Genomic DNA, 27,011 nt, shown 5'->3' on the forward strand with positions numbered 1-27,011 from the left:
GTGTTGTCTGGAAGATATTTCACTACTCATCAGTTAGCTTCTTCAGTTCCAATCCATGGTGGGTAGCTTTCCGGCTTATAAACTCTGTGAGTTGTTTAAAGGTATAGCAATCATATGAGGGTCATTAAGAGTTGTAGAGGTAATGAATGGAGGTGTGAACTGTCGAGGAGACGCCGGGGTAGAGATGTTCGGACTGCATTGTAAGTAGCTGATAGGTGGTGTCGTAGCTCACCCCCTCTGTTCGGGAATGGGTTTTCCTGTTTGACGAAGATGGTTTCTTTAACCCCTCTTTCAAACCACCTGTCCGCAATGTGCACATTGCTATCATCAAGGAGTGTCCCTTGTCTTTTAGGTGTAGATAGACAGCCGAGTCTTAACCTGAGGAGTTAGCCCTCCTCTGTTGGGCTATCGTTTGTGAAGTGGTTGTTTGTCTCGCTGACGTACAGATCTGTGCAGTCCTCATTGCATTGGATAACATATACAATATTGCTCTGTTTATGTCTGGGTGTGGGATCCTTGGGGTTGGCGAGTTTCTGTCTGAGTGTGTTTGTAGGTTTGAAAAACACAGGGATGTGATGTTTGTTGAAAATCCTTCGAAGTTTCTCTGAAACTCCAGCTACATATGGGGTGGCTATGTTTTTCCGCCTGCTTTGCTCTTTACCTCTGTCTGTTGGGCTGATGTCCCTGCTGGTTCTTGTTGCTGTCTTGATGAAGGCCCAGTCAGGGTAGCTGCAAGCTTTCAAGGCTTCTCTCAAATACTTGTGCTCCTTGTCTTTAGCTGTAATGTTAGTGGGGCAGTGCCAGTCTCAGCCCAGTGCTGTGTGATCTGATAACCCCCAGCTTATGTACTTATGGGTGATGAGAGTCAAACCGTAGATACTGATCTGTGTGGGCTGTTTCTTGTAAACTTTAATATCTAGATGTCCACTTTTTATATAAGTACCGCACAGTCTAAAAAGTTCAGTCTATTGTTCTCGATGTCTTCTCATGTAAATTTTTAGATCATGAGGACACACAGTCCTCTTTTATTGTCATTTAGTAATGCATGCATTAAGAAATGATACAATATTTCCTCCGGTGTGATATCACAAAACACAGGACAAACCAAGACTGAAAAAACTGACAAAACCACATAATTATAACATATAGTTACAACAGTGCAACAATACCATAACTTGATGAAGAAGTCCATGAGCACAGTAAAAAGTTCAAAATCTCTCAAACGTCCCACATCTCACGCAGACGGGAGAAGGAAGAAAAACTCTCCCTGCCATGCTGACCACAATCCGACTCTGAGTCATCCGAAAACTTCAAGCTCTGATCAGCTCTCCGACACCAAGTACTGAGCGCCATCTCTGTCCGAACAATTCGACCTCAACCTCGGTCGCCAACAGCAGGCAAGGCCAGGGATTTTGAGGCCTACCCTTCGAAAGATTCCCGACCACACAGTAATGACAGCAGCGAACGAGCGTTTCAGAAATTTCTCCAGATGTTCCTCTGTGCTTTTACGTCCATTCTCCATCAAATCAGAATTGTCCACGGGCCCTATTTAACAGATACGATATCATTTTTCACCGGAGGGCTGCACACACGCAGGCACGCCGCCATCTTCTCCTCCCGCCAATTTGATACATAATATCCACTGTTGATGTGTTCTGTAAAAGTTTGCACCTCATGGATTTTGATCTTGACCCAGGTGTCATCCACATACCTGAACCTGGGTAATGTTCCATGGAAGGTATTCAAGGCTGTTCTTTCTACTTCTTCCATGTATAAGTTGGCTACAATAGGAGACACCGGTGAACCCATGGTGCACTGTGTTTCTGCCCGTAGAAGACATCTTTGTATTTGAAATAGTAGTGTTGAGACAAAGATTGAGTAAAGTACATACCTGAACCGAGTTGAGCGTGGTTCTACTGTCCAGGATACTATCCTGATGTAGCCATTTTCTTACTGCCTTGATAGCTTCTGAAGTGGGCACAGATGTGAATAAAGACGTGACATCACACGACACCATGGTCTTGTCTGTACTCAGCTTCAGATGCTGATCTTTCTCAGCAAAGTCCTTGGAATTTTGGATGTGGTGTGGAGTGTTGCTGACCAAAGGTGTGAGAATGATGGTAAGGTATTTCACAATGTTGTAAGCATCTGAGTTAGTGCTGCTCACAATTAGCCTGAGAGGGACTCTTTGCTTTGCTTGTGGATCTTGGGGGCGTCCATCTTCTTGACAACACAGCAAGTCCAGTTGCCTTGATTTACTACTGCTTGATATACAATGAGCTGGATGACTGAGAACCTTCGTAGACAATGTTGAGGGAATTAAATCTGGAGGGACGAGGGGTGGGGGAGGTTAGAATGGAGGAAAACAGAGATCCAGAGGGCTCTATGGTTGGCGATTACAGAGGTGGGAAACAACAAGGACATGGAAAGAGTTCCTCCTGTTTTACTTATGATATGGAGGCCATTCAGCCCAATAAGTCTATGCCCATTCTATAACACCAATCCCATTTCCCCATTTATTTCCCTGTAACGTATTCTCTCTCACATTCCCATCAATCATGATATCATTTTTATCTAAAATAAGTAAACTTAATGGTGAGGTTAACTGACTATTGTCAGAAATCCCTATCAGGCTTAAAGTAACAAGAGTCAGCATGGTAATAGACCCTGTGACCTAACTGGTCCATACTGACCAAATTGTTCACCTAACCTAGTCCCATTTGTCTGCATTTGGCCCAAATCCCTCTAAACCTTTCTTATCCATGTCTTTGATATTGTAGCCATCTCTACCACTTCCTCTGACAGCTTATTCCATACACAGATCACTCTCTGGGTCTAACAATTGCCTCTCAGGGCCCTTTCAAATCTCAAACCTCAAACCTCTTATCTCAAACCTCTGCCCTCTAGTTTTTGATTCCCCAGCCCTGAGAGAAACAAAAACAGTATACGTTCACCGTATCTATGCTCCTCATGATTTCATGCACCTCTGTAAGGCAATAACTGCTGGAGCCTCGAGCTTCAGGTTTGTTTCTGAAACTGTCCATCCTGTTCTGGCCATCACGAATAAAGGGGAAAGATGTAAGTCCGTTACAAAGGAGTTTATATTTAAAGGAACTAGATTCAAAGGGGAGATGGGGAAATTGGTTTAACCCAGAAAGCAGTGGCATCTGGAACTCATTGCCTGGAAGGGTGGGAGGCACATAAACCCCCACCACACTTAAACAGTACTTGGCCGTGTTCTTGAAGAGCAATGACCTGCAGGGCAAAAAGGAAGTCGGGCAGCCCCCTGGCAACCAGCACAGACACAATGGGCCAAATGGCCTCCTTCTGTGTTGTAAATATTTGGTGAGAGAGGCAAGGTGGGACAAGAGTTGGGGGAGGTGTGGATTTAACGGTTTGTAGTTTGAGGCCTTGCGGATTCAGGAACCCATAGAGGTTGAGCAGAAAGTGATGAGTGAATGTTGACAGAGGTAGAACAAGGACAGCTTGTATCCTGCTGCTTCCAGACTCTCGAACGGACCTCTTGTCTGCTATAAAATTAACTCTAGACCTCCCAATCCGCCTCGTCATGGTCCTTGAACCTTGTGGTCTACCTGCACTGCACTTTCTCTGTAACACTATATGATGACGATGATGACGTCAACTCAGACCATGAGAGGCTTTTTCATGCCTTACAAGGTGCAGTTCGAAAGGCTGTGTGGGGCGCCGCTCCTCGCACAGACACTTTAATAATAAACCAATTTCTGTTTTCCTTTTTCCTGCATTAGTGCACTCCTGTATGGAATGATGTGTCTCTATGGCATGTAAAATCAAATGTTTTCCACTGTATCTTGGCATGTGTGACAATAATAAAGCTGGAAGGTGGAAAGCTGGCCTCGACAATGGAACTGCTCCCCTGTGCCGGGGAGGTAACTGGAGCTTTCTACTCTAAACATGTACAGAAGGCCTTTCTATTGGGTCTCTCAGTGAGTGGAGCGGAGACTCCCTCATTTTACAGCACACAAAGTGACACACATTGTATCAGGTCAAATAAAGCAAATTCCAGAGTTTCTAAGTCTCAGCAAAACTCTACCCACAAGGACACAATAAATCGGAGTAGGAGGAATCTGTTTGACCACCCGCCCCCATGTTTGTCCACCTTGTTGTTCCATATAATCACATCTGATTTTCCACCTCAGCGCCAATTTCCTGAACTATCTCCATATCCCTGAATATTCAAAACCCCTGTCAACTTCTGTCTCAAATATCCTCACCAACTGACCCACAACAACCCCCAAAAGAGCTGCAAAGATTCACCACCCTCTGGGTGAAAAACTTCTCCCCACCTCAGTCCTGAGTGGCTGACCCCTTTTCCCATGACTCTGACCCTTGGGTCTGGACAGCCCAGCAAGTGGAGACACCAACTCCACAGAAGATGCTCATGATGATTAATTCCTGACCTGACACATGAACTGTGCCTTTCTCTCCACAGTGGGTGTCAGAGTATTACCAGTGTTTGGTGGATTCATAGGGTTATAGAGCTCTGCAGCACAGAAGTATGTCCTTCAGCCCATCTAGTCTATACTGAACTATTATTCTGCCTGGACCATAGCCCTCTATAACCCTACCATCCCTGTACCTATCCAAACTTCTCCTAATGGTTGGAATTAAGCTCACATCCACAATTTCCACTGGCAGCTTGTTCCACACTCTCATGACCCGCTGAGTGAAGAAGTTTTCCCTCATGTTCCCCTTAAACTTTTCACATTTCACCCTTAACCCATGACCTCTGGTTGTAGTCCAACCCAACCTCAGTGAAAAAAGTCTGCTTACATTTACCCTATCTATATCCCTCATAATTCTGTGTACCTCTGTCAAATCTGCCCTCATTCTCCTACGCTCCAGGGAATCAAGTCCTAACCTGTTCAATCTTTCCCCATAACTCAGGTCCTTAAGTCCTGGCAACATCCTTGTAAATGTTCTCTATATTCTTCAAACCTTATTGATATCTCTCCTGTAGGTAGGTGACCAGAACTGGACACAATACTACAAATTAGGCTTCACCAACATAGAACATAGAATAGTACAGCACAGTACAGGCCCTTCAGCCCACAATGTTGTGCCGACCCTCAAACTCTGCCTCCCATATAATCCTCCACCTTAAATTCCTCCATATACCTGTCTAGCAGTCTCTTAAACTTCACTAGTGTATCTGCCTCCACCACTGACTCAGGCAGTGCATTCCACGCACCAACCACTCTCTGAGTAAAAAACCCTCCTCTAATATCCCCCTTGAACTTCCCACCCCTTACCTTAAAGCCATGTCCTCTTGTATTGAGCAATGGTGCCCTGGGGAAGGGGGGGCTGGCTATCCACTCTATCTATTCCTCTTATTATCTTGTACACCTCTATCATGTCTCCTTTCATCCTCCTTCTCTCCAAAGAGTAAAGCCCTAGCTCCTTTAATCTCTGATCATAATGCATACTCTCTAAACCAGGCAGCATCCTGGTAAATCTCCTCTGTACTCTTTCCAATGCTTCCACATTCTTCCTATAGTGAGGCGACCAGAACTGGACACAGTACTCCAAGTGTGGCCAAACCAGAGTTTTATAGAGCTGCATCATTACATCGCGACTCTTAAACTCTATCCCTCGACTTATGAAAGCTAACACCCCATAAGCTTTCTTAACTACCCTATCCACCTGTGAGGCAACTTTCAGGGATCTGTGGACATGTACCCCCAGATCCCTCTGCTCCTCCACACTACCAAGTATCCTGCCATTTACTTTGTACTCTGCCTTGGAGTTTGTCCTTCCAAAGTGTACCACCTCACACTTCTCCGGATTGAACTGCATCTGCCACTTCTCAGCCCACTTCTGCATCCTATCAATGTCTCTCTGCAATCTTTGACAATCCTCTACACTATCTACAACACCACCAACCTTTGTGTCGTCTGCAAACTTGCCAACCCACCCTTCTACCCACAGATCCAGGTCGTTAATAAAAATCACGAAAAGTAGAGGTCCCAGAACAGATCCTTGTGGGACACCACTAGTCACAATCCTCCAGTCTGAATGTACTCCCCCCACCACGACCCTCTGCCTTCTGCAGGCAAGCCAATTCTGAATCCATCTGGCCAAACTTCCTTGGATCCTATGCCTTCTGACTTTCTGAATAAGCCGACTGTGTGGAACCTTGTCAAATGCCTTAATAAAATCCATATAGATCACATCCACTGCACTACCCTCATCTATATGCCTGGTCACCTCCTCAAAGAACTCTATCAGGCTTGTTAGACATGACCTGCCCTTCACAAAATCATGCTGACTGTCCCTGATCAGACCATGATCCTCTAAATGCCTATAGATCCTATCTCTAAGAATCTTTTCCAACAGCTTTCCCACCACAGACGTAAGGCTCACTGGTCTATAATTACCCGGACTATCCCTACTACCTTTTTTGAACAAGGGGACAACATTTGCCTCCCTCCAATCCTCCGGTACCATTCCCGTGGACAACGAGGACATAAAGATCGTAGCCAGAGGCTCAGCAATCTCTTCTCTCGCCTCGTGGAGCAGCCTGGGGAATATTCCATCAGGCCCCAGGGACTTATCTGTCCTAATGTATTTTAACAACTCCAACACCTCCTCTCCCTTAATATCAACATGTTCCAGAACATCAACCTCACTCATATTGTCCTCACCATCATCAAGTTCCCTCTCATTGGTGAATACCGAAGAGAAGTATTCATTGAGGATCTCGCTCACTTCCACAGCCTCCAGGCTCATCTTCCCACCTTTATCTCTAATCGGTCCTACCTTCACATAATTGAAGAATGCCTTGGGGTTTTCCTTTACCCTACTCGCCAAGGCCTTCTCATGCCCCCTTCTTGCTCTTCTCAGCCCCTTCTTAAGCTCCTTTCTTGCTTCCCTATATTCCTCAATAGACCCAGCTGATCCTTGCTTCCTAAACCTCATGTATGCTGCCTTCTTCCTCCTGACTAGATTTTCCACCTCACTTGTCACCCATGGTTCCTTCACCCTACCATTCTTTATCTTCCTCACCGGGACAAATTTATCCCTAACATCCTGCAAGAGATCTCTAAACATCGACCAAATGTCGATAGTACATTTCCCTGCAAAAACATCATCCCAATTCACACCTGCAAGTTCTAGCTTTATAGCCTCATAATTTGCCCTTCCCCAATTAAAAATTTTCCTGTCCTCTCTGATTCTATTCTTTTCCATGATCATGCTAAAGGCCAGGGAGCGGTGGTCACTGTCCCCCAGATGCTCACCCACTGAGAGATCTGTGACCTGTCCCGGTTCATTACCTAATACAAGATCTAGTATGGCATTCCTCCTAGCCAGCCTGTCAACATATTGTAACAGGAATCCGTCCTGGACACACTTAACAAACTCTGCCCCATCTAAACCCTTGGAACTAATCAGGTGCCAATCAATATTAAGGAAGTTAAACAACTTCCCTAATATTAAGCAATAACATCTTAAACAACTTCAACATAACATCCCAACTCCTGTCCTCAATACTTTGATTTATGAAGGTCTACAGATCCGGAGGCATGTGTTCATATCCCACCAAGACAGTTGGGAATTTAAATTCAACTAATTAACTAAAGCTGGTCTCAGTAACGGTTACAATGAAATCACTGGTACAAACCCATCTAGTTGGCTGACGTCCTTCACGAAGATAAAAGAAACCTGCCATCCTTACCCAGTTGTGCCTCCTCATTTCAGGGGCAGTTAAGGATGGGCAACAAATGCTGGCGCTGCCAACGATGCCCATCTTGTGAATGCCTGGATGGCAACTGGCTGTTGCACTTGGAGGACCCCTTGTGGCCATTCTATTAGTTGCCTTCAGTTTACTCCAGAAAGACTTGTCTTTCTATAGCACATTTCATCACAATTCAGGATTAGCCCAAGGTGTTTTACAGCTTGTCAAGTGCAATTTCTATTGAATGGTCAGAAACCCAATGGCCAATCTGAGCTGCCAATCAGGTGATAATTCTGTTTCAGCAATGCTGGTTGAAAGGTAAATGTCAGGCCCACGTTTCCAGGGAGAATTCCCCTATTGCTCTTTAAAATAGTGTCCCTGTATCTCTCCCATCTACCTAAGAGATAAGCTTGAATTCCCTTTAGTGGTTATCTGATCATATTTGATGTTATTGTCCATCCCCATCACCTACACCATCTTTTCTAGTGAACACAGCGACAGCATGCTGGCAGCAAGTACAACTATTAACTACTTTGTTACTTACACTTTTTATCAGAAACAATCACTGCAATTAATAGCCTGTAACTTCTCTTTTGGAGTTGAGGTTTTGAACTGCTTGTACTACCTGGCATTTTTGTGCTGGGAACTGAAGTCTCGAAGGTGCAGGACGATTGTGGTGTGGTGTGTGTGGGCCAAATCGAGGTGCTGATGCCCGGGCCTGAGAGCAGGAAACAAGCTAATGTTTGGCCATTGCTGGAGCAGACCTGGAGGCGATTCGAAGCAGCAGAACTGAGGCGAAGCAGAGTTGAGGCCCAAGAGCGAGAAACAACCCGCTGTTTGTCTGATTTAAGTGCCAGACCAGTTTGAGAAAGTCAGGGTGTCGGGGCTGGAAGCAAGGGACAGGCCAATGTTCAGCTCGCTGCTCTGCCAGGTTTACTCGTCTGCATTGAACTGAGGCTGTGGCCTGCAACTAACCGGTTCTTGGACCGCCTGCGGTGATGACTGGCTTCATGTCTGTGGACTCACTCTTGTGAACTTCAGTTCTGAATGTTTTTTGCTTCTTTCATTGTTTGCATGACTTGGTTCTTTTCTGCACATTGAGCGTTTGACAGTCTTCTTTAAAAGGTTCTATTGGGTTTCTTTGTTTTGTGGCTGCCTGTAAGGAGACGAATCTCAAGGTTGTATATAGTACACACACTTTGATAATAGATGTACTTTGAACTTTGAACTTAATCCCCTCCAACTCACAGAGATCTCTAATCTGTGATCCTTTACACTTGTGCACTAGAAATAACATCAAACATTAAATAATCTTGAACTTTCTCCTTTTGTTCCACTACTGGCCGCCTAGGCCACAAGCTTTGGAATTCTATTGATTAAACCTCTCCTGCTCTCTTCCTTCCCTAATACTGACCTTCTGGTTACGTCATGTCCTGCTGTGGCAATTCGAAGCAAGAGGCTGCAGAGAGCAGCGGACTCAGGCTGGTCCATCACAGCTAGTGACAGCATCAATAGGAGCTACTGCTTCAAGAAGGTGGCATCTGCTATCAAGGATCCCACCACCCAGGCTGGGCCCTCTTCTCACAGCTAACATTGGGTAGGAGGTACAGAAGCCTGACATCCTTCACCACCAAGTTCGGGAACAGTGATTTCCCTTCAACCATCAGGTTCTTGAACCATCCGGTGCAACCTTAATCACTGCAACACCAACGGAACACCACAGATCAAATCTTGCACTACAATGGACTTGTTTCTGATTGTGTCTTTGTTTTTGCATTAATACTTGTTTTGCAGTCTTTTTTAAAATTCACTACTTTCTACAATTTATGTTCTGTGTGATGTTTGTACCGATGCTGCTCCAATTTTTTCATTGTACTGATACCCCACCGCACTTGTCACATGACAATAGACTTCTCTTGACTTGACTATCTCTCTATGTAGTTCAATGTCAACATCCGATTGACAATGCTCTTCTGAGGCATATAGAGATGCTTTACTACATTAAAGGTACTTTATACTGTAAATGCAACTAAGATAAACTACAAGGGGGCCTAGGGGAGAGAATGGGAAAATGGTGTTGAAGCCAAGATTGGATCAGCGTTGATCTTATTGAGTGGGGCAGCAGGCTCAAGGGGCCAAACAGCCTTCTCCTGCGCATCATCATAGAGAGGGCCACCAGGGAAGCAGGCCTTTCAGCCCATAGTCTATGCTGACCCTTAACACTAATCCTATGTTATTCTTCCCACATTCCCCAACTTCTCCCAACAGTGAGGCCCTCATTACACTGGGCAAACCACACTTACACCATCCAACACCAGAATCCTAAAACAAACCCTCTATTCCATCCTCTGTCACAGGGTGAGACCACCAGATGGACAGAGGAGAAGATTTAGGAATATGCACAAAGCCTCTGTGAAGGAATGCAACAGGCCTACAAAGAATTCCAGACCTGCAGACTCAGTGGATAAAGTGCAGTGTCGAGAGCCTTGCACCAGGAGCGCAGAGTATCAAACGGACTACATTCCTCACAAACTGCCCGGCCTTCTCGATACCTGGTGCAGACCTGTGGGAGAGTTTGCAAGCCACACATCATCAGAACCCGTGGAACCAGAACAGAAAACAAGTCCGCTGTTCACCCTCAATCTCCAGGGGCCGCCCGTCACCCTCCATTCAGAGGGACTGCCTGTCACTCTCCATCCCCAAGGATCACCCGTCACCCTTGATCCTAAGGAAAAGATGATTGGTTAGTGAAGTAACCATTCATTTTCATTAATGAGTTGGGGAAATGTATTCATGGATACCCCAGCATGGGGTTGGAAATCAGTTCTGCCACTATCTTTGCAACTTTCTCAGCAATGTGTCCTTGAACCCCTACAAAGCAAATTTTAAGTCACTGTGACCTGTTACCAATAAGGTCTGAACTGTAATGTGTTAAAACTTGCTTGAGGGACTGTGGCCTCACTGTCTTTTTTTAAAATCTCCATAAATGGGATTTATTAAGCACCTCCGACTGCAGGAGTTGTCCTTGGCAAGTATTCCCAATTTACTTTGGCAACCATTTCCTGGAATGGGATGTGGAAAGTTGGGATGAATACTGTGGTATGCAGGCAGAATAAACACAATTCCAATAAGGCCACAGGCCTTTGATGTCACCAGGCAACTAAGAGGCATCAACGTTGTGGCTTGGGAAAGGAAAAGTTGCTCTCACCAATCACAAAACATTTTATAACAACGTCACATTGCTAAAGACACTGCGCCATGGCAGAGTGCTAATCCTTCATTTCAAATACATTTTTCTCTTACAGATTTCTGTAGTTTACCATGGAGAGCATTCTGACAGGCTACATCATCGCCTGGTATAGAGGCTCAAAATCACAGGATCGCGAGAAGCTGCAGAGGGCTGTAGACTCAGATGACCGTTGTCAAAAGCTCTTGGTTGTGAATTTTTTTTAGATTATGAGGACATGCAGTCCTCTTTTATTGTCATTTAGTGATGCATGCATTAAGAAGGAAACTGATCCAACCGAGGAAGACTCAAAGGGTTCCTGGGGAGCAAGGCCTGGCCTTGCTGCTGCACGATGTTCCAGTCAGCAGGACGTTGCTGCGTCACCTGTACCTAGTGGCGGAGTATCTCCAAGAAAACACTTTCAACCACAAGTCACAGGTCCATCAGGGAATTGTCAGCACAGAATGTCCTGCAGGTACTGTGCGACAAGGAAGTGGGGTGGTTCTCTAAGCAAACTGTCCAAACCACCTGGCAGAAGGTCTGATCACCAGATCTCACTGAAAAGCACCAGGACCTCACTTGGATGGGGGGAGGGGGGGACCTTCTCAGTCAGATCCTTGCTACACGGTCAGGATCTCATTCTCAACTCAAGCTGCGATGAGGATGAGACAATAGCCCAGCTCTTTGTGGACTGTGGGTTTGCAAGTAAGGTCTGGAAAATGATGCAAGGGTCCTGCTTCATCCCCGGCAGCTGTGTGGAACAAAGGAGTCTCTGACCGACGGGCTGTTCCCAGGGTCACACACCAAGACAGACATCGACTGTTGCTGAAAGGTCATCAGCCCAGTGAAAGATGCACTTTGGTCTGCCCGAGACTTGTTGGTCTGCCACTACAGTGGGGAGCCCATAATGGAGGGCTGCCGGCCAGCACATTCCAGGCTGCAGGAAGATGTGCTGAGGGACGTGCTAAAGCTCGGTGCAGCCAATGCGAAGGCTCTGTGGAGACGTGTGCTGATAGCATTTACCGTGTACATTTTGAAATTCTAAAAAAGCTTTTGGCTCCCCAGGAACCCTTTGAGTCTTCCTCGGTTGGATCAGTTTCCTTCTGAGGCAGTTTAGCCATGATGCTCTAATTTTCTGCACATCAGAGCTAACCAGAATGGCATAAAAACATGAAAATAGGCCTCTCTGCTCTCCTCCCAAGCAGTAGTCTGAATCACGTGCTCAGCTGGTTGCAGTGTAGGGTAATGTAATTGGCAAAAATGTACATAATTCACAGCCACCGACATTGAGTGAGGGGTCATTTTAACAGGCTGGTTTGACGTGATGACATAATTATGTAAAGAGCTTTTTTAAACTGTGCTTTGTGTTCAGTGTTTGGAGTACAATAAATGAGTTGCTATGGTGTTTCTTAAACATAAAACGCATCACACCATTTTATTTGGGAAAACCCACATTGGTGACCCTGATCGATGAGGACAATTCCAGAGTTATTGAACATGTCAGCCAATGTAGTTGCTTTGAAACTGCCGGAGTTTTGGGAGCAAAATGCCGTTGCTTGGTTTGTACAGGCCGAGGCCCAATTTGCACTGCAAAAAATTCTCCACTGACAACACCAAATTCTACTTTATGGTAGCGTCGCTCAGCAGTTCCACAGCATTGAGAGTGGTGAGTCTACTAGAACACCCATCTGAACACAATAAAAACTGATAGCTGAAAACTCACCTTTTACAGACTACCAGAGTCTGAACGCACCATACATGTTGCTCTTCTTGCCCGGCCTCAGGGATGCTAAGCCTTCGGAGCTAATGGACCACATGCTGCTTCTCCTGGGAAATCAGCATCCTTGTTTTATTTTTAAAGAACTCTTCATTCAGCAAATGCCTGATCAGGTTCACATAGGCCTCACTAATGAAGGACTGCAGTGAGCTTGCTAAAATGGCTGACAGTCTACACTCAGCTGGGCAGAGGTGCACCATTCCTCCTCTCTCCCCTGCCTTGATAAGCCCGGTCAGCAAGGCCCCCAACGTGAGGATGCCCACGGCTGCCAGATGACACCAGGCCTGTGATTTTACCACAGTGGTACGAACATTGGGAAATGCCGACTACCTTGCAGCTTTGGCAGTGCCAACACTTTGGGACATCAGAGGTCTGTGAACACCATGGGTTCCAGCTACCAGATTGTCTACTGTTCACTGCAGACACCCTTTCAGGACGACGTTTCCTGGGTGTCACAGGTGCTCAAGAGGGTGTGCTCCCAGCATCGCCTATTGATGAGAGGCAAAAGGCGACAGAACCTCGCTGGAGGCCGCCAATGGCAGCAGGAATCCAGACTTACGGGACAGGACGGGTGACGCTCTGCTTCAGTGGGTGATGTTACACAGGGGACCTCATCCTGGCTGAAGTGGCTAGACCTCTGCTCGATGCAGATTTCCTGTGTGCCCGAGGACTGTCAGTCGATCTGAAGAACTGACGGCTTGTGGATGTCAAGGACTATGGGTCATTACCCTGCTCCCCCCCGTAAGTTCCCCACAACGACTCTGTCAAACGCAGGCACCACCACGTGAGTTTACTCGACTGCTGGGCGAATTCCCAGACCTCACCAAGCCCACACTCTCCACTACAGTCACGAAACATCGGGGTCGAGCACTACGTTCCACAACTGGCCCGCCAGCCCGTGCCTACGCACATAGATGGGACCCAGAGAAGCTGGCAACCGCAAGGGCAGAGTTTGCCAACGTGGAAAGACTTGGCATTGTACGCTGGTGGAATAGTTCCTGGGCTTCACCCCTCAATCCGATGGCGGTTGCCACCCATGTGGCGATTACCAATGCCTTAACAAGGTCACCACCCCCGATCGTTACCCAGTCCCACACATCCAAGACTTTTCAGCATGTTTAGCTGGAAAATTAATGTTTTCCAAAGTTGATTTAGTTAGGGGTTACCATCAGGTACATGTGTGCTCAGAGGACATTCCCAAAACAGCTGCAATAACCCCAGTTTGCCTCTTTGAGTTTCTACACATGCAACTTGGACTGAAAAATGCAGCACAGACTTTCCAACGGCTGATGGGCTCTGGATTAAAAGACTTAGATTTTCTTTTTTGTTTACCTGGATGACATATTTGTCTCCAGTGCATCCAAATCCAAACATGTATCTCATCTCCGCACACTTTTTGAGTGCTTCAGCCAACACAGGTTGATTATTAACCCTGCTAAATGCCTGTTTGGATTGTCAACCATTGACTTTCTTGGCCTTCACATCTCTGCAGAAGGTGCAAAACCCCTCCCATCAAAAGTAGCCGCTATTATGGATTTCCCACCATCCCACACTATTAAAAACTACAAGAGTTTTTAGGCACGGTGAATTTTTATCACCGCTTCATTCCACGAGCTGCTGAGCCCTTGCTTCCTCTGTGTAGTGTGCTTAATGGTAATACCCCTAATCACATGGTTTACTGGTCGGTGGACATGACCAGGGCATTTGATGATACCAAACGAGCCCTTTCCGAAGCGACCCTACTGGTGCACCCACTCCCCAACACTCCTATACTGGTGCTTCAAACTATGCTGTGGGTGCTGTGCGCAAACAGTTAGTCGGAGGCGGGTGGCAACTGCTCGCATTCTTCAACTGGCAGCTCTGTCCCCCTGAGCGTTTGACCGTGAGCTTTTCGGTCTCTAACTGGCTGTCTGCCATTTTTGTTTTTGGCTCAAGGGTCGCCATTTCACAGCGTTCGTTGACCAGAAACCCCTTGTACACACGATGGCCAAAATAGCAGACCCTTGGTCTACACGGCAGCTGGCCTACACATCCAAGTTCACAACTGATATACAATCTGTCAAGGGGAGAAATATTGCTGTGGCTGATGGCCCCTCATGGCCAGCCATTGAGGCCGTACACATAGGGGTTCACTATGCCGACATAGCAGGCAGCCAAACTACTGACTCAGAGGTCCAGGCTTACTGAACAGCAGTCAACGGGCCTGCAGTTGGCTGACATTAAGTCTGGGGAAGCTGGGGTTTCTCTCCTGCGTGATGGTTGCCCTCGCCCCGTCGTGCCCACAACCTGGAGGCAGACTGTTTTTGACTCCATACTTGGCCTCTTGCATCCAGGCCAGAAGGCCTCACAGAAACTGTTTCCACTAAAGTTTGAGTGGCATGTCCTTTGAACGGACGTACGTGATTGGACGGCAGCCCATGTGGAGAGCCAGTGGGCAAAAATTAACGTGCCATTGGCACCTTTGAGGTGCCTGAGTGACAGTTTGACCATCAAACCTGGTTTGTGGACCTGGTTGCTCCTCATCACCCTCCCCTCCCCCCACGAGGTTTCGCACATCTCCTTACCTTGGTGGACCATACCACCAGGTGGCCAGAGGTTGTCCCTCGAGCACCAACGACAGCCACAGACGTGGCTCAGGCATTGATCAGCACAGTTTGGCACCCCATCGGATATTTCCTCTGATTGCAGACCCCAATTCATATCAGACCTCTGGGCTGCGATGGGCCAGAACTTCAGCATTAGGCAACATCACACCACAGCGTATCACCCACAGTCCAATGGCCTATGCCAGCGGTTTCACTGCTCCTTAAAGGCTGCCCTGAGGGCTTCCCTGACTGATGAGTGTTGGCAAGATCGTCACCCATGGATCCTGCTGGGGCTCGGAACAGCTCCAAAAGGGGACCGCCTGTCATCTGTGGCTGAGTTGGGATACGGGCAGCTGTTACGAGTGCCAGGTGATTTTATTCCTGATGCCATGACCATCTGGTCAGCCTCTCAACAGCGTTCCCTCCTCCTCAGTAAATTCAGTTCCTTTTCACCTATTCCTACTCCCACCATGGCATACAGTAACCCAGATCCCCGTTCATCTACATTCCACCTCGTTTGTTTTCGTCTGCCATGATACACACCAATATCCCCTTAGGCCCCCTTACCATGGCCCGTAACACATTTTGTGACAGAGAGAAAAGACTTTTATCATAGATAAGAAGGGTAGACCTGACGTATTTCAGTAAACCACCTTAATCCAGCTCACCAAGGTTTGGTGGATTCCACAACTATGCCCCGTGACCATGACCGTGTCAACACTCATCTGGATGAGCCAGAGGCCTTTGCTGTTCCTCCATCATGGAACACAGGACCCAAGCCAAGCGGCCCACCCGCGCCCTGCACAGGCTCACATGCTGGTTTCAGTGAACTCTGGGGGTGGGGGACCTGTGTAGGGTAATGTAATTGGTAGAAATGTACATAATTCACAGCCGCTAACACTTTAAGAGGCTGGTCTGACATGATGATGTAATTACGTAAAGAGTTTTTACCGTGCTTTGTGTTCAGTGTTGGTACGGTTTTTCTTAAACATAAAACACCTCTGCTGATTTTATTTGCAAAAACCAACACTAGTATCCCAGCTACACACATCAAAGTTGCTGGTGAACGCAGCAGGCCAGGCAGCATCTCTAGGAAGAGGTACAGTCGACGTTTCAGGCTGAGACCCTTCGTCAGGACTAGTATCCCATTCACTTAACGATTTATTTACTGCGTCACCTGGTTCCTGCTTCATTCGGCAGCTCCAGTCATTCCATGCACTTTAAATTATTAGATTAGATTAGATTATGGATAAATGAATGGTCACCTTTGTCAATTCTGACTCACCCACCCTTGCACACTTGCAAGGAACTGAGAGTGAGATGGTCGGCCACGCCGCAGTACCGGTTATCGGCGGCAGGTGGCGATGTGAGCACACCGATCAACGGCACCGCCGGCTGGTCTGGGAGCGGTGAGAGTTTTTCAGGCGCAGTGTTCTCCAAGTTCCCTCGATAGCCCCAAGAGCGCAATAACAATCATTTATTAAATTATTGAAATTCAAAACAAAATTTTACCTTCTAACCCTTCTTTTATTAAGCAATGCATTCACTGGGAGGCTGTCAGTGTTAACTGGGGAGTGCATTATTCTTGATAAAGCAAGGATATTAAAGCATGCGAAGACAGGGTTGCTTTAAGGAGTTAGGTCATGGGTCAGTCTGATTATTTTGAATGCTTGAACAGTCTCGAAGGGCCGAACGCTCTGCAGCTGTCGACACGTGGAGATTAAACCGTTCAGTACAGAGTAGAAAGAAAGCTTCGCACTGTGTAATACCATATTCGCTCGCAGGATGTCCCCAAAGTACCTCTCAGAATCAGAATCAGGTTTAGTATCACTGGCATACGTGGTGAAATTTGTTGTTTCCCGGCAGTAGTACAGTGCAATACATAATAACAGGGCCAACCAATCTCCCAAATAGCCAACCCGAGCTACCAATATTCTGCAATATATCAAACATAATAATAAAATATCTATAAATTACAATAAGAATACATAATTAAATAAGCAGTGTAAAAAGAGAGCAAGCAAAAGAAAAAAAGCAACACACACAAAATGCTGGAGGAACTCAGCAGGTCAGGACGCGTCTATGCAAAAGAGTACAGTCGACGTTTCAGGCTGAAATCCTTCATCAGGACGCGTGGTGAAGAGTCTCAACCCAAAATATCAAAACCAGAGGAGAGGAGATTTACAAGGATGTTGCCTGGATTGGGGAGCATGCTTTATGAGAATAGGTTGAGTGAACTTCGCCTTTTTTCCTTCGAGCGACGGAGGATGAGAGGTGACCTGATAGATGTGTATAAGGTGATGAGAGGCATTGATCGTGTGGATAGTCAGAGGCTTTTTCCCAGGGCTGAAATGGCTAACACAAGAGGGCACAGTTTTATGGTGCTTGGAAGTAGGTACAGAGGAGATGTCAGAGGAGATGTCAAGTTTTTTACGCAGAGAGTGGTGAGTGCGTGGGATGGGCTGCCGGTGACGGTGGTGGAGGCGGATACGATACGGTCTTTTAAGAGACTCCTGAACAGGTACATGGAGCTTAGAAAAATATAGGGCTATGGCTAACCCTAGGTAATCTCTAAAGTAGGGACATGTTCGGCACAGCTTTGTGGGCTGAAGGGCCTGTATTGTGCTGCAGGTTTTCTATGTTTTGTATGTGTTGCTTTGGATTTCCAGCATCTGCAGATTTTCTCATGTTTGAGAAAAACAGTGAGGTAGTGTACATGGGTTCATTGTTCATTCAGAAGTGTGATGGAGGGAAGAAGCTGCTCCTAGAACATTGAGTGTGTGTCCTCAGACTCCTGTACCTCCTCTCTGCTGGCAGCAATGAGAGTAGGGCATGTCCTCTGTGATGGGGTCTTTAATTCGCCTAATGATGGATGCTGCCATTTTGAGGCAACGCCTATTGAAGATGTCCTCAATGCTGGGGGGGCTAGTGCCCATGATGGAACTGGCCAAGCAGCTTTTCCGATCCTGTGCAAAGCCCCCTCCATACCAGACCAATTAGGATGCTCTCTACACTACATCAGTAGAAATTTGCTAGTCTCCTCAAACTCCAAATGAAATATAGCTGCTGTCATGCCTTCTTTGTGATTGCATCAATATGTTGGGCCCAGGGTTGATCTTCAGAGATGCTGACACCCAGGAACTTGAAACTGCTCACCCTCTCCACTCCTGATCCCTCAATGAGGACTGGTGTGTGTTCCTTCATCTTCCCCTTCCTGAAGTCCACAATCAGCTCCTTGGTCTGGCTGGCATTGAGTGCGATGTTGTTGTTGCGACACCACTTAACCAGCTGATCTATCTCACTCCTGTACGTCTCCTCATCACCACCTGAGATTCTGCCAACAATGGTGGTATTGTTGGCAAATTCATAGATGGCACGTGAGCTGTGCCTAGCCATAATCATGGGTGTAGGAAAGTAGAGCAGTGGGCTAAACACACATTCTTGAGGTGCACCAGTGATGAGGAAATGTTATTTCAGATCTGCGCTATGATCTTCCGCTGAGGAAGTCAAGGATCCAGTTGGAAGGTATAGGGGCCCAGGTTTGGAGATGGTGATTAGAACTGTGGGTATGATGGTAGAATGCTGAGCTGTTGGTGTCATCTCAGAAATGGGGCAGCCAATTTGCACAGAGCAAGATCCCAAGAAAGCACTGTATTATCGAGTTCTTGTCTTATTTGGGAAGGCTGGGAAGGAAAGGGAGCTGGAATCAGAGGTGGAGGAAGGGGAGGAGTACGAGCTGGTGGCTGATAAGTGAAACCAGGTGAGTGGGGAGGGGGGAATGAAGTGAGAAGGTGGGAGGTGAAGGGTGAAGGGTGAATGGCTGAAGAAGTAATCTGAAAAAGAGGCATGGGGCCTGGTGAGTACATGGTTGAAGAGTCAGAGAGCAGCAGCGACGACAGAGGAGGAGCAGTGAGAGAGGATCTCACGGTACTCCCGTTGAAGATTTAAACCTTCAGCCTTTTATATTTCCACTTCGAGCCTTCCAGCTTTTTACTTCATCCCCCTCACCTGCTAGCTTGTACCTTCTCCCCCTCCCCACCTCAATTCTTAATATTCTGGCTTCTGCCCACTTCCTGGCCTGAAACATCAACTGTTTATTTCCCACCATAGCTACTGCTTGACCAGCTGAGTTCCTCCAGAGGTTGTGTGCTGCTCAGTTTTTAATGAGCCTCTCAGTTCCAGACACCCTGATCCCAACCTCGTGAAGTTTGTACATTCTCCTTGTCACTCCTTCATGAGAGACAGGAGCAGAATCACGGCCTTGGGAGATAGGTTTCAGGCACGTGACTGACCTGCCCAGTGATGGTGTGTAACTGGGGCCTTGACAGTGCAGAGGACACTGACATTGGTTCACTAATCCTTCCTGTGGATTTGGAGGCCGTTGAGGAGACGGTGTTGGTGGGATTCCTCTATTACTCTGCTGTAGGTAGTTTTACCTCAGAAAGCTCTCTTTGAGATGTAAAAAATGATGAGAAGCATGGATAGAGTGAACAGCCAGAGACTTTTTCCCCAGGATGGAAATGACTAATACGAAGGGGCATAATGTTTAGGTGATTGGAGGCAAGTCAAGGGGAATGTTGGAGGTAGCTTTTTTACAGTGTGGTGGGTGTGTGGAATGCGCAGACTTCTGAGATAAGTACATGGATGAAAGAACCTTGTGCTGGGTCCCCACATACGATTGTAGGTTCAAGATCCACCAACAGGCAGTTCAACACTACCAGCAGCTCTCTCGCCACTGATGATTGCCAAAGGGCAAAGGTCAGAGGGCGTGCTGAGGCCAGAGGGCTGGGAGGTGCCAATGTGCGGAATCTCAAGTACCACCATTTGGAAGGAAGCACCGAGGTCAATCATGGAGCTTGTCTGGAGGAGGTTTCAGGGTGTCCTGTACAATGTGATCTGCTCTCAAAACTGGATGGCTTTGTGCCTCAGGCACACATTAATCATACTGTGACTCTTAATCATACAGCACAGAAACAGCCCAGCCAGTCTATGCTCACCAAGACTCCAATCTAAGCTCGTCTCATTTGCCTGCTCATCTCTTTCTAAACCTTTCTTATCCATGTACCTGTCCAAATGTCTTATAAATGTTGTTAAAGTACCTGCCTCAACCACTTCCTCTGCAGCTCATTCCATATAATCATATGAGGAACGTTTGATGGCTCTGGGTCTGTACTCGCTGGAATTCAGAAGGATGAGGGGGCATCTCGTTGAAACCTTTCGCATGTTGAAAGGCCCAGGCAGAGTAGATGTGGAAAGGATGTTTCCCATGGTGGGGGGGGTCTAGGACAAGTGGGCACAGCCTCAGGATAGAGGGGCACCCTTTCAAAACAGAGATGCAGAGAAATTTCCTTACCCAAAGGGTGGTGAGTTTGTGGAACTTGCTGCCACATCTCTGCCTTGAACACACCCAGGTTGTTGGGTGTATCTAAGGCAGAGATTGATAGGTTCTTGATTGGACATGGCATCAAGGGCTACGGGGAGAAGGTCAGGAACTGGGGTTGAGGAGGAGAAGAAAAAAAGATCAGCCCATTATTGAATGGCGGAGCAGACTCGATGGGCCAGTTGGCCTAATTCTGCTCCTATGTCTCATGGTCTATACCCACCACCCTCGGTGAAGAAATTGCCCTTCAGGTCCCCTTTGAGCTCCTGCAATATGCTCTCAGTGTCCGCCCTCCCTCACCTCCTCACGCAGAGTATTCCAGATCCCAACTATTCTGTGGGAAGGAATCCTTTCACAGGAAGGATTAAAGTCAACTGATGGACTACACACATCCTAGCCACCTCCTGCCCCGGCTGGGGAATAGCCTTTGAATTTCACATTGACCTCAGAATCCCCAAAACCAGCGCAGGAGCAGATTACCTTCAATCACGAGGAAGCTCTGAGACCTATTCGTCCTGTGCCCTCTTCACATCCTGCCCCATTTACACTTAGAGAACAGTGACAACACTTGAGGCCATTCTGCCCATCATGTCTGAGCCAATCAATAAAGGGCTATCCCAGCTGTAGGCTAGGTCAACGTTTCCTTGCTGTCAAGCACACACTCAGTCCAAACAGAACCCTTCACTGTGTACACTTTTATTTCATAAACTGTCACCTTATGATCCAACTCGAGCTGCCTTGCAACCTTGGTGAACGTGGGCAGATCTAATAGCAGGCTTGATCTGCGACCAGTATGTTTAGTGTATTCTGAGCCAATGGCTTGCAACAGGAGAGCAGAAGTCTGGCAAAGGCAAAGCTTCAGGAGAGAAAGGGGCACCAGTGAGAATCAGAAACAGGTTAATGAGCTTAAAGTTTGAAATATCACAAATTCATTTGAAATGACCAGCTCTTGTAACTTGGACCTATAAGCATGACCAGATTTGTAGCACTATATCTTCATTTCTGAACCTTGGTCAAAGAACACTGAGGCTGTCTACAAGAAGGGCCAGAGCCGTTTCTATTTCCTGAGGAGACTGAGGTCCTTTAACATCTGCCGGACGATGCTGAGGATGTTCTACGAGTCTGTGATGGCCAGTGCGATCATGTTTGCTGTTGTGTGCTGGGGCAGCAGGCTGAGGGTGGCAGACACCAACAGAATCAACAAACTCATTTGTAAGGCCAGTGATGTTGTGGGGATGGAACTGTACTCTCTCACGGTGGTGTCTGAAAAGAGGATGCTGTCCAAGTTGCATGCCATCTTGGACAATGTCTCCCATCCACTACATAATGTACTGGGTGGGCACAGGAGTACATTCAGCCAGAGACTCATTCCACCGAGATGCAACACAGAGCATCATAGGAAGTCATTCCTGCCTGTGGCCATCAAACTTTACAACTCCTCCCTTGGAGGGTCAGACACCCTGAACCAATAGGCTGGTCCTGGACTTATTTCCTGGCATAATTTACATATTACTATTAAATTATTTATGGTTTTATTAGTATTTAATTATTTATGGTGCAACTGTAACAAAAACCAATTTTCCCCGGGATCAATAAAGTATGACTATGACTATGAATAACCCCACAGGAGCAGATCATTCAGTCTAAAAGCCAGTGCCAGGTACTATTCTGACCTGTTTTGCCTATTCCTTCATACTCCCTTTGCTTTAACCACACACAGCAGCCTCCCTTCCATTCACCCCATCTACACTTCCCACTCTCAGAAATCAGCCAATGTAATCAAGGACCCTCCCGTCCTGGACATTCTCCTCTATCCCGTCGGAAAGAAGATACAGAAACTTGAGAACACGCACCGCCAGGCTTCCGCTCCGCTGTTATAAGACTAATGAACAGACCTCTTTTACGATAAAGATCTTTTGACCTTACGATTACTTCACTGCCTCAATGTACTGATGTTGGAGATCTGTCCGAATGGCACACAAACAAAGATTTTCCATTGTAGATGTGACAGTGATAAGCCAATTACCAATTTGTCAATGGGCTGCGATTCAGCCACTGACTCTTCAGTCACAATGTAAATATTTCACAATCACTATGTCTTTGAGTCTGAATTTCTGTGCGTGCATTCCAAAGTGTGAATCCCAGTGATTGTACACATCGCTGGATTGGTAATGCGTGTCAACCCCTCTTGGTCTAAATCCAAGTATGCAGTCTGAGTGACCCATGCCTGATGAGGTGCCCCCCAGTGCAGTTCCACCATGCTGAGCTGACGGTGCGCACTTCCAAAACCTCAACATCATTCCTCCCGACATCAACAGCACACTGCACAGCGCCAAACTGTGCTAACCGGTGTCCCAAATCTCTCATTCACTATTTGAACCAACTGCAAGATATGCCAGTGATGGTACCTGTGCCCTCACAGTTGACTTGAGTTACATTGGCTTGCCTTGTGGAAGGCTGACATTCCACACTTTCTCAGTGGATGGTACACTTACAGTAGCTCCTGTGCACAATAGCACATAGAAAGTGCAGTCCCAGGTAGACAGGATGATGAATGTGGCTTTTAGCATGCTGGCCTTCATCAGTCAAGGAATCAAGTTTAAAAGTTCGGAGGTCACCATGCAGTTGTACAAGATGTTGGTGAGGCCACATTTGCAATATTGTGTTCAAGTTTTAGCTATCCCGCTACAGAAAAGATGTTAATTAACTGAAAAGATTTACATTGATGTTGCCAGTACTTGAGAGACTGAGAGGGGTTAGACAGGCTATGTCTTTATTCCTTGAAATGCAGGAGACCGAGAGGTGATCTTAAAAGAGCTATAATCGAAGGTATGATCTTTTGTTAGTGCAGGCCAGAGACTAAAGGTTGGAGGCCTGATGTCTGAGAGTCCAGAGGCCTGGCTTGGGACTACAGGCCTACCTGTGTGTGAGAGGAAGTGGAGGGAGGGGTGATGGGAGGGCGAGAAAGGGGCTTGTGGCTTGTTTTGCTTTTGTTGTTTTGTTCTGCTGGAGAATTGTAGGCAATACTTGCAGGCTGCTCCAGCACACTGGTCATGAACGAAAATGACATATTTCACTGTATGCTTTGAATCTGAATCTGAGGTAACATCATGAGGGGCACTGACAGGGTAAATGCACACAAGTCTTTTTTCCTCAAGTTGAGGAATCATGAACTAGAGGGCGTAAATTTAAGATGAGGGAGGAGAAAATTAATATAACCTCAAGGGGAATTTTTTTCCTCCCACACAAAAGGTATACGTGAAATGAGCAGCCAAAGGAAGTGGTTGAGGCAGGAGCAATAACATCATTTAAAAGACACTTGGAACTCAACGGGTGAGGCAGCTTCTGTGGAGGGGAACGGACAATTGATGTTTCGGGTCGAGACCCTTCCTCAGGACTGAAAGAAAGGAGAAACAGCCAGACACGTGGATTAGTAATATTCAGAGAGGTACAGGATAAACACTGTCTCCAATGTACAAGGGAAAAGAGAGAGCAATGCACTTTTGAGAATTCTCTTTGAAAAAGTCCAAGTACAAGGTTGTACAGGCTTGAATCACGAGCCTGTGAGCCACTGCCTCACAGCTCCAGAGACCCTGGTTCAATCCTGAACTCAGGTGCTGACTGGGTGGAGTCTGCAGGTTCTCCCTGTGACCACATGGGCTTCCTCCCTCATCCCAAAGTCTTGTGGGGTTGGAAGGTTATTTGGCCACTATAATTTGTCCTGAGTACATAGGTGAGGGTTAGAGTCTGAGAGAGTTGATGGGAGTGTGGGGAGAATAAGATGGGATCTCTTATTTCAACATTTAAGAGAAACTTGGATAAGTACATGGATGGGAAGAGTATACAGAGACATAGTCCATGTGGCGATCGATGGGATAGGTAACAGTTTGACATTTGAATGGGCTGAAGGGCCTGTAGTACTCTGACTCAATGAGGTGCAGATGGGATCGGTGTAAATGAGAAGAGAAGGTTGGCACTGACTGAGTGGGCTGAAGGGCCTGTTTCATGTATCAAGCTTTGGGATTGCTTGCTGCCTAGGGTGAGCATCCAAGAAAACAAATACAATGTATTAACTGGTAATTTCGACAGCTCTGAGTTTTAAACTGTGGGTAACAGGAATAGATGGAAATGAAGGAGGAGGAGAAAATAGGGAAATATGTCTTCTCTTCTGCATCCGTTTGACTCAAACCATTGCTCGGTGCTGTGCCTATTTAATGATCCCGATCATTTTGCTGCTCCTTCCTGGACTCATTAACCACCTGTGGAATCAAAGAACAACTTACATTAAGAAAAATAGATAAACATCTTGAAAGATTTTCTAAACTGTGCAAAGGAGGCAGTGAGTTCTGAAATCAGTGAGGGTGGGACTGCTGCTAATCCAAGTTAAATGCAGGGTGTGAGTGGGACTCTTGCCTGTACAAGGTGACGAGCCCCGTCATTTCTGAGGAACTGGTCACCCACAGTGTTCATTTCCTGACTCTGTGTGTCCGTGTGTGTTGCTTGTGCAGCACCCGACTGAGATTTTTACTGCTCTGCTGTAGGTATTTCATTTTAGCAGTTCTGTGAGAGCAGTCTGTATAGCTCTCAACTTGTTTGGGTTTGAGCTGAGATAAGAAGCTTTGTTATTCAACTGAGGAGTGTGCTGGCAGCCAATCAGGACGGTAGATTTGGGAGGAGGTTCCAGAGGATGCGGGCAGAGAGGTCTCTGTTGGCGGGAGCTGGGAGAAGACGGGATCAAAAAGGCGGCTGAGGATGCCATCTCTGTTACACAAGGTGCTTTGTGCAAACGAGTGGCTTCCAGAAGGAAGAACCGATACTCTTGTGGGAGGCCTGTTTGTTCAATTGCGAGCAACATTCGGAAGGTGGTGTATGCTTTCACAAAGACCGAGGGTTCAGTGTGTGAGTGACCAACAAGTTCAAGATGAGCTCCAGCTTAATCAGGCCTGGAATATGCAATTTGGAACACTGTGTTAAAGCTTTAGAAGACATTGATTGGGCTGTATTTGCATTTTGTGTACATTTTTGACACTGAGGGGATATCTATATCCCAAGTTGATGCCTACATCCATAATCCATTTAGGAATTAGTCTGAACTCTTTTCCTTGCTTTAACTTCTAGGTTTGATTTGAACGATAATTCCAGGTACGAGGAATTGATTAGTGATACCTTGCTAAAGGTTTTTAGACTATCCACATTTGTCCAAAAAAAAAAAAAAACTGCTTTTAATTCATTATTCTCACCTCTCCATCCTGGGTCTCAATAGTTTTGATTAACACAGTCTTCCTGGTTTGAATGTCTTGCAGATTGTGATCATAGTCTAAGGTGTGGTACAAACAGAAACAGAAATAAACCACACTGAGGTGAAAGGCACCATCTCAAATATTTCAAAGTCTCTTCTAAACCCTTACAGACTTACCTCGAAAGCTGAGTGAGGCAAAAGACTGGACTGGGACTGCAATCCTAAAGATGCAAAGAGACAGACAGCGATTGTTAATCCAATAAAACTTCATCTCAGAGTTTCACAGATTTGCTGAAAAAAAGTATGAGTGTATCAGTGAAGCTTTCATCAGAAGAGCTTGAAACTTAATCTTCTACATCCTGTAATAGCCCAGTGTTGCGCTGGGAACAAAGGTGTGGTCTAAAATAAACTGAATTAATAAGTTTTGGTAGTATCATGTGCAATATTGTTAATCCTGGACTATTTAAAACTACTCTAATTTAGAAATAGTCCTGATAAATTTTGTACATGACTTCTGTTTTGAATTTGTATAATTGTAATGTTGCTGTACTCATATATGACAATCATCTATGTTGCATTTTATAAAAATGGATAAATCTTGGTAGCTTTTAATTGATGCAGATTGAGTAATTTTGAATGTGCAAAAGCTAATATTAATTCATAAAGTCCTGACGAAGGGTCTTGGCCCAAAACGTCGACTGTACCTCTTCCTGGAGATGCTGCCTGGCCTGCTGCATTCACCAGCAACTTTGATGTGTGTTGCTTGAATTTCCAGCATCTGCAGAATTCCTCGTGTTTACGTTAATTCAGAAATAGTATTTTCTGAACGGATCTAAATACCATTGTTCTGAACAGGTTGGTTTTGACTGTTCCACAATCTGGTGATGAATTCAATACTTGTTGAAGTTAATGTATTTGCAAGGAATTTCTATGTAGTTACTTCATTTTTCATTGCTTGTACTGACAGGCACCACACCACATTACCAGTGGATAAATGCGAACGCTACCCTTTTGAATGGCTTCTCAGGTACAAGTTACGGGGAGAAGGCCAGAGAGTGGGGCAGAGAAGGGGAGAAAAAAGGATCAGCCA

At 46.2% G+C, this 27,011-nt stretch overlaps 1 protein-coding gene across 1 annotated transcript in view; it reads right to left on the reverse strand.

Annotated features, from left to right (window-relative positions):
• Positions 1-21,371: 21,371 nt before the first annotated feature.
• LOC140191720 (peripherin-like) overlaps positions 21,372-27,011 on the reverse strand; it is a 37,226-nt gene continuing 31,586 nt past the window's right edge. The window contains exons 7-9 of the mRNA XM_072249397.1: positions 26,099-26,142; positions 25,923-25,999; positions 21,372-24,941 (exon numbers count right to left, since the gene is read on the reverse strand). Of these exons, the coding sequence (XP_072105498.1) occupies positions 24,894-24,941; positions 25,923-25,999; positions 26,099-26,142 (169 nt within the window). The 3' untranslated portion in view covers positions 21,372-24,893. The remainder of the gene's footprint in view (positions 24,942-25,922; positions 26,000-26,098; positions 26,143-27,011) is intronic.

Source organism: Mobula birostris, chromosome X (assembly GCF_030028105.1).
Source record: "Mobula birostris isolate sMobBir1 chromosome X, sMobBir1.hap1, whole genome shotgun sequence".
Taxonomy (NCBI): Eukaryota; Metazoa; Chordata; class Chondrichthyes; order Myliobatiformes; family Myliobatidae; genus Mobula; species Mobula birostris.